Consider the following 14,294-nt stretch of genomic DNA (forward strand, 5'->3'; position numbering starts at 1 on the left):
AATCCCATTCTTAATTCTAAAAACCAAACACAGGACTGCGATTCCATTCATGAGATTTCATTCCATTCTAAACTTGATTCCGCAAACCAAACGAGGGGTTGCTTTTAAACTATACTTCAAAAAGTAATTCATCTTTCATTTTATATGCCTTATCACTCCTTTCAAAATTCAAGCCCAAAACCTATGTCATGTAAGATTGTAAGGCCAAAATTTTTTACAGAATGCCCTATAGAAGAATATTGAAAGCTGACGACCTCTGTTGAAGCTTCCCTATAAATGGGGTCAACCCGTGATCTGCCCATTTATTAAACAGGTTGACTTTCCTAAACCTGAACCCATTTTAAATGGACGGATCACGAGTGACCCAACGGGTCATGAACCATTTTGCTAGCCCTATGCACAATCAAGATAAAGGAGGGATAGTGAAGATGATTTAGATACTTATAATGATGATCACATAAAACACCATTACATTCTAATGAGTTAGTTACAATTAGTAACAATAGAAGGGAGAGCGTTAAACCTAAAATAACTTAAATTGAGTTTTTATCTTTTTATCTTTTAGGTCTATTAAAGTCTTAAATTCGGATGGACTAGTCAATGAGAGGTAACCCATCTCTCATCTCATGTCCCTTTCACCCCTTTGAGAATTCAAACTTAAGGCCTCTGATATACAAGTATTCAACATCCCGTTAGTTATATGGAAATGATGCCCTAAATTGTTGAGAATGATAATATCCAGCCTAATGAAGCTTAAGACTTGGTTGTTGTAATTTTTGTTCCAACCTATAATTAATTAAATCAACCAATTAACCCACTAAACTTGTCCAATCACTTTAAAATTGCAAAATAAGATTTGAATTTTGCCTCTTTATATAAAGTTCATGTCGTGTTGAGTTAATAGTTTGGTTCATTAAGTTTGAAACTTGACTTGGATTTTATTTAATCTATATTTATTCAAAGGTGGGTTCAACTCGAACCCTAAATAGTCTATATATTTTAATTAAAATATTTAACATAATAAATATTATATAATCAACTACACTACTAATCTGATTTACCGAGAGCACCTAATGCATCATCTAGGTATGTAACATTAAAAACAATTAAAATATATGACGAGACTTTGATTCAACTTGCATTCTTAAATTTTAAATTAAACTTATTGTAGATTCAAAAATAATTAGTACACTCTGAGTTAGTGCGAGTAATTTACAATTTAACTTGCTAGATCAATATTTTCTTTATTAGTAATTTGAAAATTTATTATTAATTTAATTCCTTATAAAAAAAAAAAATTGTGAGAAAGTGAAATGCTAAATTCCATCCACTCTAGTTCGGAGGAGATGAAAATTTAATGGACAATAATGCCATTTGCATTGAACTTGTGGTCCAGCTTGTGAAAAAGGTCACTTCGGTCATGTCCAGCTGCATTCCCACTACCCATTTCTCATCACTCTGCAAAACCCAAACCCTAATGTCGTCCCTTCTACTTAAATCCATCTGTGTCTGCATTTACCGTTCATTAAACATCTTTGCGTAAGGATATTCATTAACCTTTTCTCGATTTTTTTCCCCAGATTGGTGCAAAATAGGTTCTCCACGGTTGAAGAATTGAGGCCAGGTCAACGGTATGTCGCTTTTTTAAGATTTCCCGCTGTTAATGTTTCAAAAGATTTCTCTTCTTTTCGTTCCCTGGTTTGTTTTCGGTTGGCGATTTGAATGTAACTCGGAGCATGGGTTTGGGATTGTTTTGGCTTTCCCCTTAAGAATGACTGTTTTTAAGGAACACGTTTGTTAATTCTTTGGGGAAAAATATGAAGTCATCAAGATGATGCGTTTGAAGCAAGAAAAGCTGAGCTTTAATGTGATGCAAGCAGCATGCATTTGCAGTTTTTACCTGTTTTTACTCTTCCTCTCGCCTAGCTTTTGAGGTGATTCTCTTCACGAGTGTTGGAGCAACCCTGTTTAGTTTTGAAATTTTGTTTTTACTATTTTCTGTCTTTCATAGAATTATGACAGTGCCACCTTGTTTTCCATCTTGGAAAATTGGAAAGAAGGTAATCGTTTAGCTATCAATTATCATGAATACCAAGTTTGCAAGAAAATATATCTAAACTTCAATATGCCTACCTTTTTAGAGTTGGCGATTAAAAAAAATGCAACAGAAGCATTAGGAAAGGTTCTATCTTGCTTATTCTTTTCTTTAGTTATTTCCTCTCTGGAGAATGTCAACTAAACATGATGTATGAGTGTACCAGCCTAATCAAATAATAGTTCCTCTTCGGCTGCATAGGCTCTGTTTTAACACAATGACAGACTGACATTAATACAAGGATAGTGAAAGTTCCCTGCTTCATGTTTAAGCATAAACTTTTATGAAATTCACAAGAAAAATAGTATGGGTAAAAGATGCAGTCTTGTACATACCGTAGTTACTTATTTTGAAGGCCCAGTTGTTATCACTTGGGCAACAAAAATGACACTGAAAATGTTGTAATGGTGATTGATTTAGGTGATTTAAGATCCTAGTTGATGACTCTGTAGTACTCTTGGAAAGCGTTCAGAGACATGACAAAGCTTAGTGAGTAGAAATTGTTAGGTAACTTATAATAAGCCTATAGTTTTTTCTTTATCTGTTCACTTTATATGTGCATTGTTTTGAAAATCTCTAGAAATGTGTGAAAACCCGCAAATGCAAGCAGTGCTTGTTACAAGAAAATTTTTTCCCAGTAACTGTGCTATTTTCACTTCAAAACTCTAGATGTTGATATATACTTACATTGCTGGCATATTGCCTACTTCTTTGAGCTCCCTGGCATTCTTATCCCAACCAAATGTTGCCATACAAAATTTGGAAAGAAAGCAAGTTCAAATTGAGGTGGCAAAGGAACAATTTGGCTCAAAGGCTAAGTGTCACAATCTTGCGTTGGACATGTACTAGGGTCTATATAAAGGATGGTTAACATTTCAACCTTGCAAGGCGCATTTTATGTGACAAACCGTGAACTCTGATGAGTCAAAGCAGAGAATACCTCATCAAAACTAGGCCGAGACCATTACATATGATATTGGAGCTGTCTTTGGGATCATTTTCATGTAGGTGGATGCGGGCCTCTTTGATGAGGGCATCAAAGATTGGACGAGGAGAATGTCCCACATAAGACGTCTGCTAGGGAGATCCAGCCATATAAGGATGGTTTAGGCTTCAACCTTGATGTTCCTTTTATGGGACAAAATTGTGAGGTCAAGTGAGTCAAAACAGACAATACCTCATCAGAGTTGGGCTGAGACTGTTGCACTAAGCCTAAAGCTATGGTAAAAAATTGTAGTATTTTCAATAATAAATTTCTGGGGGGCTGATATTGTTAGGAAGGTTAAAAATGACACATTTTTCAAAATTGAATGATTGTTCTATGTTGTAGGCATTATGTTCTTGACTCTTGAGTTATAGGTGATTACTAGCAAGGTAGTATGAAGTGGTTTAGGCATGTCTTGGTAGATTGGTTTGTTCTCTATTATTTTCTTTCATTTGTTCTAAGTTCTAACAAATTGATTATTTACCAATAAAAAAGGGAACAATGTAGCAAGAGATGATTTAAATGTTTCATTGTGGACTTTGACGATACAAGTTAGGCAGTCTCTAGTACCTTGCAATTAAGTGGCCGTAAATCAGGATTTTGTTCTTTGCTACTTTCCATGAAGAAAGGCTGCTAACAAAGGAATGGGTGGTTTTTCTATCCCAACACACCAAAAAGTGAACTAATAATGTAAAATTTAATTACCAAAAAGAAAGGGAAATAGAGATATGAATTCATAAAAAATATGTTGCTTTGATGGTCTGATTGCTAACACATTTTTTCTTGGAAACAAAACATCAAATCAAATGACTTTACTATGAAGAATTTAGTTCCTTTTTCTTTCTACTTTTTCAAATTGAGAATTAATTTATTTTCACTCAATGTAAATATATTTACTTGTGGGCCTACTTTAGATGGCTAGGAGTTGTGCTCCAAGCCATGTCTTAGCTTCAGTAATAATTATGTTGAGATGGCTTATTTCCTTATATTTCTTCAGTTCTCTAGTAGTATTATGCCATAAGAGAGGCTTTGCTAAGTCCCATTTTGTTTTTGAATTTTGTTTATGTAAAAAAGAAAAAAAGAAAGAAAGAAATTCAACACTTAAGGGGAATGATAAGAACAATGGGATGCCTATATAAGATTTGTTTCACATGTACGAGTTGTGTATTGCTACTACTCTCATCCTTGACTTTGGCCTTTGACGATGTGCAATAGAACATTTTGTATTTTATCATCATACTCCATTTGGCAAGATTTTGCTATTGTGTATGTGGATGATATTATGATTACTGAAGATGATGATCAAGGCATCTAGTATCTAAAACTTTTCATATTGACTAAATTTCTGACCAAGGATTTGGGACCATTGAAGTACTTTTTAAGTATAGAAGTATCGAGTTCTTGTATGGGACGATCTTGTCATAGAAAAAGTATGTTCTTGATCTTTTAGACAAGATTGGGCTATTGGGATCCAAACTTGTTATACCTATGAATCCCAACAGTAAGTTAGTGCTAGATATAGGTGATTTGTTACCTAACCCAGGATAGTAGCATACTTGTTGGAAAGTTAAATTTATCTCACAATCACTCAACTAGACATATCTTTCGCAACAAGTATTGTGAATCAGCTTCTTGATTCTCCGAGAACAAGTCATTGGGTTGCAATAATTCGCATTTTGAGATATCTCAAAGGTGCATCAGGGAGAGTTCTCTTATATCAAGATTGGGGCACACTCATATTCAGGGATCTGAAGATGCAAATTAAGCTGAATTGCCTTTCGACCAAATATCCAAAACTAGGTACTGTATCTTTGTTGGTGGTAATTTGGTTTCTTAGAAGAGTAAGAAACAAGCGGTGGTTTTCAGGTCAAGTGTTGAGTCAAAGTAGAGGGCTATGGCTCACACTATATGTGAACTTGTTTGGGTGAAGAACATGTTGGAAGAATTGAGTTTTTCACATTCACAGCCTATGTAGTTGATGTGTGATAATCAAGTTGCTATTCTTATTGCCTCCAACCCAGTCTTCCGTGAGTGGACAAAGCACATTGCAATTTGTCACGAGCTAAGCTTGTTCAGGGCATTATGCTTGCCTGCGACCGCTTATCTCGTGTGATTTGGATGGGTTTCCATCATGTAAATACTAGTGTAAGGTTATTTTCTGCTAGTAGAGTCTTTGTAAGCCAAATAAGGCAGTATGACTCCTCGGTCACTTTGATGTTTCCTAGTGTCAGGATGATAATTACATAAAAACCTCTTTAGGAGAGGGTGAGTGTTCATCAGTCATTGTAAAACTCGCTAGCAATTGTCAACGTGCTTAGCCTACTTGCCTCTCTCGCTAAGTACAACATGTCAACGAAGGATTTGTTAATGAATTACGTTTGCTTCAATGTTTACTGCTTGGTTGCCACGGCTTTCATGAATTTATTACTATTTCCGCTGCTATCTGAATGAATGTTAATGAAAGTGCTTTGTGGATGAATGTTGGTAAACGATAGGCTGGCTAGTTAAGCAAGAGTGCTTTAGCTAGCGCCGCACGGCCCTTCACAACGGTGTGAAAATAGTGGGACCATGACACAATTGATTGTCACTTTGTTCATAGGAAACTTGTACAGAAGCTCATTACAACCACTCATGTGAACTTTGATTTTCAACTTGTTGATTTATTCACTAAAGCCTTGGGAGGTGCTTGTGTGAAATTCATTTGTAACAAGTTAGGGGTATTTGATATATATGCTCCAACTTGAGGGGAGTGTTAATAACTATTTAGCATTATTAGTATATGTTAGAGTTATGTTAGTAAGTGTGAGTAAGGGTATTATGGTCATTAGAATTGTACTTGACATATATTATAAATAGAGGGAGATTCCTATCATTGAGGTTAGGTCTTTCATTTTATCCAATTATTCAACACATCCATAAATAAAGCAAAACGATTAGGGCTCAAAGTAGATCCTTGATGTTCCCCTATAGTGACTGGAAATTCCCTAGCCTCTCCACCTTTAGTTCTAACACTAGTCATTACTCCATCTTACATATCCTTAATAACATCAATACTCCTACTACATATATTCTTTTTTTCCCAAAACTCACAATAGAACTTCTCTAGGTACCATATCATATGCTTTCTCTAAGTCTTCAAAAATCATATGCAAGCTCCTTTTCTTTTATATTAACTTTTTCATTAATTTTCTTAAAATATATATTGCTTCTATAGTAGATCTCCCAAGCATAAAACCTAATTGATTTTTTGGGACTCTCATTTCTAACCTTAATCTTCGTTTAATTACTCGTTCCCATAGTTCCATTGTATGACTCATGTTTAATTTCATGATAGTTATATAGTTTTTAAAATCTACTATTTTTTTTTGTATATAGATATTAAAGTGATTTTTCTCCATTCGTTTGGCTTTTTCTTAGTTTTTATAATTGTGTTAAATAAATTAGTTAACCATATAATTCCGTTATCACCTAGGCATTTCCAAACTTCAATTGGGATGTTATCCAGTCTTTTAACTTTTCTATTTTTCATCTTTTTTAATTGCAAACTTAGCTTCATTAACTCTAATTTTGCAAACAATTCTTATATTTTTAGTCTTTTCCTCATTTGTCAATTCTAAATTTAATCCTTCTACGCGGTCTTCATTAAATAGCTTACTAAAGCAATTTCACCACCTTTCTTTTATGTCTTCTTCCTTAACCAAGACAATATCATCCTCACTTTTTATGCATTTTATATTACCCAAGTTGTCGCTCTTTCTTTCTCTAGCTCTAGCAAGTTTAATTATGCCTCTTTCCCCTTCTTTTCTATTTAATCTAGCATATAAATTATTAAATGATCTATGTTTAACTTCACTAACAGCTTTTTTTTTTTGCATCTTTTCTCGCCTCTTTACACCTTTTAAAGTTTTCCATATTTCTTCATTTTTGCCATGTTCTATACTTTTTCTCCATGTTTCTACATTTTTGAATTTCTAGATTGACTATACATATTCCTTCTCTTTCCCCTACAGCTTCTTGTCAATTTGGAGAGAGGTCTTTCACTTGCTTAAAGCATGACTTTTGCTATATTTTCTTTCACACATGGACAAAGCTGCAGTATTAAAGTGTTATGAACTTGGTGACCGGAATACTAGTGATATCACTGTTAGCTTGAGAAACAAAGAAGGAAAACCAGAATGGTTCTTTTCACACTCTTCCATTCTCATAAAAAAGAGCAAATTCTTCGCAGATCGGCTTTCCCATCCTTGCTGTACTTGCATTGAGATTCACTGCTCAGATGTTGATTATGATCATCATGTTAACCTTCTGAGGTTGCTTTATCTCCCCACTGAGTTACTTCCATACTCCTTGGATTCTGTTCGATCTGCTGTTGGTATTCTTGAGGTTGCAGTTGCCTTCCATTGTGAAGAGATCACACAGAGCTGCATTGAGTTCTTGGAGGCCATACCTTGGGAGGACAAGGAAGAGGAAGAAATCTTAAAGACAGTTTTAAAGCTGGGTCCAATAGCAATGCCCATATTAGCTAGGATCCTGCCTGTAGATTTGAGTGCCACAAAAAGCGTATTTGTCTCTGCAGTCCGATTTGCCACATCCACTGGTGGCTCATGTCTTCCATTTGGAGATGAGCTCAAAACCTCTGCTCGAGAACAAGTTGAATACATGCTAGGGGAAGATGAAGACATGCCACTGGTTACAGCTGATGAAGAAGTAAAATCGGAGGTAAAATTGGGTCTTTCCCAGATTTTTTCCTCATTCGAAAAGGAATTGTCTTCCCTCCTGTTGGAGTCTGACGTTCCCTCTGAGGCAACAGAGAACAGAATACTGCAGAGTCTAGCAGATCTAGAATGGGTGTGTAGCATCCTTCCCAAAATGGATTTGATGAAGGATTTTGTTTCCAACTGGACGGAAACCTCTGGTAGTATTTTGGGGGTGGTGGAAGATGAGAAGCTTGATTCTCTGATGTGGGGTTTGAAAGTAAAGCTAATCGAAGTTACCGGGAAGGTCCTGGAGGCAGTTGGGTACGGAAATGTGATTCTCCCAGCAACTTCTCGGGTTCAACTGCTGAAGACGTGGCTTCCTTACATAAGGAAGATGAAGCCTCTTCTGGATTTGAAGGTCTCTGAGGAGATGAATTTTCCATACAAGATGGATGAAGACCTTTGCCAGAGCATTGAGGGGGCAATTGTCTCTTTGTTACTGGCATTACCATCAAATGATCAAGCTGATATTTTGGCAGATTGGATTAAAACAGAGCAAGTTAGGTATCCTGACTTGAGTGAGGCATTTGAGGTCTGGTGTTATAGAACCAAGTCTGCAAAGAGAAGATTGGTGGAGGGGCTGAGCAGAGTAGGGGATACCACCATCAGCTTGTAATTTGCTGCTCTGATTTTTTGTTGTGAGTTCAAATATATCAAGTGGGATGTACTATGATGATTGATGCCTCTACTGTATGCTGGATTACTGACTGCCAAGCTGTAATTTATTTGTCTCATTGCCTAGTCTTTATTGTGAATGTTTGAAAAGCCTTTGGAAAAAGCTCAGTTGCGGTTCTTGTATTTTTTTGAAAAATAGCTTTTCGTTTCTCTCTCTCTCTCTCTCTCTCTCTCTCTCTCTCTCTCTCTCCCCCACGCCCTTTTTAAAATAGAAAATTGCATTTTGATTATGTTAAGTGCCCAATTGATCATTGCAATTATTTTTTCTTGTGGTCAAATTTGCATCATACAAAATCCGTAGAATTTGCCTTTGAACTTGGGGTCGTTACTGAATTGATATTACAATATTTTTAGATGTTAAGTTGAACATATTTGCAAGATTAAGGGAACAATTGAGCATTTTAACTTCATTTTCTAATGACAAAATTTGGTTCACTTTTGAACTTTAATGCAAAACTTAAATGATACCTATTGAAGTTCAATTGGTTTCTTATCAGTATGCAACTGATTTCTTAAATGGTTTCAATAAAATTAGTTGTATGAAAAATCATAATAATTTTTTTTTTTAAAAAAAAAAAAAAGATTAAGTTCAGTACTTTTATTTTAAGTGCAGAAGTTCATGGTGTTCACTTTAATCTTTGCGTGAGCAACAATATTTCAAACAAAAAGAGAAACATACCAAGTGTGTAGTGTATATGTGATATTTTAATGGTGGTGTGTGTATGTTCATGGATGTGGATAAGAGATTGGGAGGTAGCATTGCATACTAGAAATAAGATGTATTGTAGGTTGTAAAGAGATGAGAATCAAAGGATCCTTATGGGTTCAAAGTGTCAAACGGCGAGAAGATGAGATGTAGTTTATGGACGCTAGGGAAGGATATCGAGTTTTTTCCTGTTTTATCTTTAATTTTAAATAATATATTAATTAATACTTTATTTGAAAAAATATTTCTCAAAATGATGCTCACGTAATCTCGCTGGACCAAGCAGTGAGATTTAAAGGGGCTAGACACTCGGGTGTTGACGTGTATCAAGGCAAATCTCGCTGGACCAAGCAGCAAGATTTGCCTGGAAAGTGAAACGGCCGATCGGTTTGTGATGTGTGACAAATCTCGCTGCTTGGTCCAGTGAGATTTGCCTTGACTGCCTTTAACTCTTCCTTTCTCCTTCGCTTCACTCGCGAATGCAGGGAAGGGACAGAGAGCAGGGTCTAGCAGGGAGGAGGATGGTAGCATCTGCAGGTGACCGTTTGGGGAGTTTTGCAGGTGACCATTCGAGTAGACTATAAAAGGGTAGAAATAGGGTATGTATTTTACCCTAAATCTATTTTATTTGTATTGAATCTAGTTGATTTTTTCGTGACCGTTCGTATTGAAGATTTGTTATACTAGATTCACAATATAGTATTTTGCATTTCGATTTGTTGTTTGAAAGGTGCATCCGGAACCCCCATCTGAGGTAAGACTTTTATTTCATTATTTGTATTTTATTAAATTAAAATTGTTATATATTGATTTATTATATATTGTTGAGTAAATTCATCTCCATCTCCATGAATTTTACGTTACCTATAAAAATTTCAAAAAAAAAAAAAATATTTTATCATCTCAAATTTTGAATATAGTAGATTAAATACGGCAGTTTGAATATGCTTGAGCTTTACATTTATTCTCAATATATAATTCTTCATTAGGGTTGAAAAATTTTATATGTATATTTTTAATTAACAATCAATTAAAGTAAGTCGGTCGCTGGATATTTGGGTTCCTCGGCCTTTACGCGTAGGAGCCTTTTGGCTTGTTGAATAATGAGGATCAATACTACCTTCTCTATTGTGTGCTTGTGTTTTCATTGCACAATTGTCTTTATTGGTACAATGCATTTGGAAAGGTTTGTCTTTGCATTTTAGTGACATAAATTGACGTCTACACTAAGTTCTATGTGAAACCATCACATTTGTATTTGAGTTTTAAAAATGGCATATTAACAAGAGTTTTATGAGCCCAACCAAACAGGTAATAAGCATACAGCCAGCATCATACATTGAACACGAAAGTCTGTCTTTGAAATTGATTTTCTAGATTTCAAGTCAGAAGAACTCAAACTCAAAGTTAATTTCAGATCCATCATCCCTCACTGTAAAGCTACCAAATGATAGGCCTAAAATTGTACAATTAATTTTAGCTCTAATTCCTACAGCCGCAGCTCCACTCAACTAAAAACAGCCTATTATTTGTTTGAAAAGTATGCCCTAGTGTTTTGAAACCATAGATTACTTTTTTATATTTCTGTATCTATTGTTCCCATAATATTTTTATTTTTATTAATCTGACGGAGAAAAAGGTAATATAAATTCAACAAACAATTTTTAAGCTGGGTAGTTCTTGTTCTAGTATTCTACACTGAAAGACTTTGATTTTAATTATGTTCAATTAAGGTGTAAACTAAGACGAGATAAGTTTTTGTTTCGGACTTTGAAGTAGTTAAAATTTTAAAAATTTATTATTTTTATTTTGATTTAATGGAGTCATAAAATTTGACACGAATATATGGAAAGATTGTAAAAATAAATAAATAAATAAAAATGCGATGCATAATGCAGTAATATACAAAATGTTTTGGAACATGTCCTTTTTAGATTTGAATTCTATTGAGTTCGTACAAAATTTATTTCAACACATATATATATATATATTATGTTATTCAACTTTACATAAAATTAAATTTAAGATCTGAATTTTAACAATTATATTATCATGATTTGTTTGATTTGTAAGTATAGAATTAATTTGTATAATTATATATATTATATAATTTTTCATTTTATTTCACTCCCAATTTATTTTATTGTAAAGTATTAAATATTATGTTAAGATTATAGGTGCATAGGCAGCATCTATTAGGTAGGAGGGAGTGAGAGATGTGGATGTAAATAGTTACAAATAAATTGAAAGTGTTGAAGCTGAGATAAATCTATAACGAATATATATATATATAAATATAAATAGAAAACCTAGCTGCTCTTAATAAATTTAAATAAGAAATAAATAACTATTTGAAAAGCTAATTCTTAAATAAATTGACTAATAAATATTAGTTAATAATATTTAACAAGTATACTTACATGTTTACAAATATACATATGCAAACTCACATTCACGTGCACATATATGTATTGTTGTTAATTAGAAAATAATAACAAAAATTAATAACGAATATACAGTTGAATATACTGTGTGGGTATGATTAAACTGGAACGTCAACTTCATGATTGATGCAATATTGTGAAATGCATGTTGGTAGGGGATTAGGAATGTATGCTGATTGAATTGAATGCCACGTGCATGACAGTTTTAGTGGCTTGTGAATTGCATGCAGTAGAAACTCATAAGATATTTGGTGTATGGTTTGTGATATGCAGGATGAGAAAATGTTCTATTTATAGATAACATGCTACTGAATTTTTTATAAAATTTTTTCCACCCAAAATATTCAAAGTGTATAAATCATGTGTCGAATGATTAACAAATGTTGCATGCTAGAGTTGTTATGCGAAAGCCTCAACTAAAAAGGCTTAAAAAATGTTTTTTTTTTTTGTAAAAATACTATGGAATATGGTATTTTAGATTGAGTCTCAATGCGTTTTGAGCATGCCTTGCGTTGAGGCGAGCCTCGATTGAGCATTTTAAAACATTAAAAAATACCATTAACAAAAATTAATAACGAATATATAGTTGAATATACTCTGTTCCGGTGATGGTGTCTGGTGCATGGTTTGTGATATGTAAGATGGGAAAATGTTTTGTTTATATATGGCATGTTGTCGAATTTTTTATAAAATTTTTCCCACCCAAAATATTAAAGTGTATAAATCATATACCGAATGATTAATAGATGCTGTATGCTAGACTTCATTTTAAAGGATTACTGCATAATTAATGTAGTTATGATTATAGTTGATTAGCTTACCATGAATGAAAAGAGTTGTTATGTCATGCGATTACATATACAATTTTGTAAGGTCTTTTCTATTTCTTGAGGGTCGATCTAAATAGCAGGAAGCTCAAGCAGTGTTCCAGTGATGGTGTTGTTGTATATAGCTTGGGGGGGGGGGGGAATTATCACTAGAGTAGAAGATGTTGATTATAGTACTCATCTTGTTTGACCAATTCAAATTGACCATGAGTGTAAATTAAATAAACTGTATTCGAAGATGCACAAATATTTGCATATTGATCCAGATCAATATGATGTGCGGGTAACTACAAGATACCTTATGCGAGGGTTCAATGGTATAGTCTTTTATGAGACTGTTTTCGTAATTGATGATTACGGTTTGCGCATTGTGGTGGGTGCACACTGCGTAGGTCCAACTTATTTACCTGTACAGTTATATGTCGAAACCATTCCTTAAATAGGTGTCACCCCGGATAGGTAGCCAGGGTCGCCCCTAGAGCATTTAGCTGAAGTAGAGGAAGAGACCCAACAAACATGTCATATTGATATGAGTGCGAAGGTTGGTGGTATGCCTACAATGGATTCAACGAATGTTCGGGATCGTCGTTCGAGTTGCCGACGTACGAAACACCTGTTCTTGACACAGATGATCGGGAAGGTTGTAAAGAAGTTCCGACAGAGGGTCCAGGATTGTTGTTTGCCATTGCGAACAACGCATTAGACCAGGGGATGAACATTACGAATGATGTTAATATTCAAGATGATGACACTTACGAGTAGGAAATGGGTGAAGGGTTAAATGAGTTCCCCGATGATGTGAACCCACCCCCCGTGAAATGAATGATGCCACGTACGACGCCTAGTTTATGGATGAACCTCCAATGTACATTCATATTGACATAGATGCCATAGATTTAGCTGTGGGAGAGGAGCTTCCTATACGGGCAACTCATTGGGATGAATTCTCTGAGCTGAGTAAGGGGATGCTATTTGAGTCGAAGGATCAATTGATAGCGATGATGCGAATATATCACGCTCAAACCCACCATGATTTCCATATTGTGCAATTTACCCTAGTGTTATGGGTTGCTAGGTGTAAGGAGTTCAATTGCGGAAAATGAGTGCGTGCAATGTATCAAATGAAACATCGATTATTTGAAATCACCCAATATGGTGGTCCGCACACGTCTTTGAACAAACTTCTCTCGCAGGACTATAACCAAATCACATCGTCTCTCATTGCTAGGGAGATAGTGAATACGATAAGGGGAGATGCGTCGACATCAATCGACACATCGAAAAAGTTCATAGATCGTCGCTTCGACTATTCGATCTCTTATAAGAAGGTTTAGTTAGACAAACATAAGACAATTGTCCAAGTATTCGATGATTAGGAGATGTCTTACCAAACGTTTCCGAATTGGATGGAAGCGATGTACGTGTACAATCCTAAGATTATAGTCAAGTGGAGGTGGACTCCTGTTTTAGGTAGCGAAAACATTGCATTATTTGTATCCATATTTTGGCTGTTTGCATCATCTATTCAAGGTTTTCGGCACTGTCATCCCGTCATATGTGTGGATGGGACACATTTGTACGGTAAGTACAATGACAAACTCCTAATTGTGACGTCCCTAGATGTAAATAGGCAAATATTTTACCTTATATTTTCTATTGTCTAAGAGGAAAGTCTAGACACATGGAATTGGTTTCTGTGTTGTTTTCGTTCCATTACCGATAGGGACGACATTTGCCTTATATCAGATCGGCATTCGGGAATTCTTGCTGCAGTGCAACGCAATCCTGATTGCCTTATAAATTAT

At 34.9% G+C, this 14,294-nt stretch overlaps 1 protein-coding gene across 4 annotated transcripts; it reads left to right on the top strand.

Annotated features, from left to right (window-relative positions):
* The first annotated feature begins 1,345 nt into the window (after positions 1-1,345).
* LOC131158308 (BTB/POZ domain-containing protein At3g05675-like) lies at positions 1,346-9,930 on the top strand. Of its 4 annotated transcripts, none has more exons than XM_058113082.1 (3): positions 1,364-1,631; positions 1,824-1,934; positions 7,091-8,648. In XM_058113082.1, the coding sequence occupies exon 3, from the start codon at positions 7,161-7,163 to the stop codon at positions 8,451-8,453; it is 1,293 nt and encodes a 430-aa protein (XP_057969065.1). In that variant the 5' UTR covers positions 1,364-1,631; positions 1,824-1,934; positions 7,091-7,160; the 3' UTR covers positions 8,454-8,648. The 4 variants fall into 4 exon arrangements, 3 of the variants coding, with proteins under 3 accessions (XP_057969062.1, XP_057969065.1, XP_057969063.1); XM_058113080.1 differs by having other exon boundaries at positions 1,404-1,631; positions 1,771-1,934; XM_058113079.1 differs by lacking the exon at positions 1,824-1,934 and having other exon boundaries at positions 1,346-1,631.
* The last annotated feature ends 4,364 nt before the right edge of the window (positions 9,931-14,294 follow it).

This window comes from Malania oleifera, chromosome 6 (assembly GCF_029873635.1).
Source record: "Malania oleifera isolate guangnan ecotype guangnan chromosome 6, ASM2987363v1, whole genome shotgun sequence".
NCBI lineage: Eukaryota > Viridiplantae > Streptophyta > Magnoliopsida > Santalales > Ximeniaceae > Malania > Malania oleifera.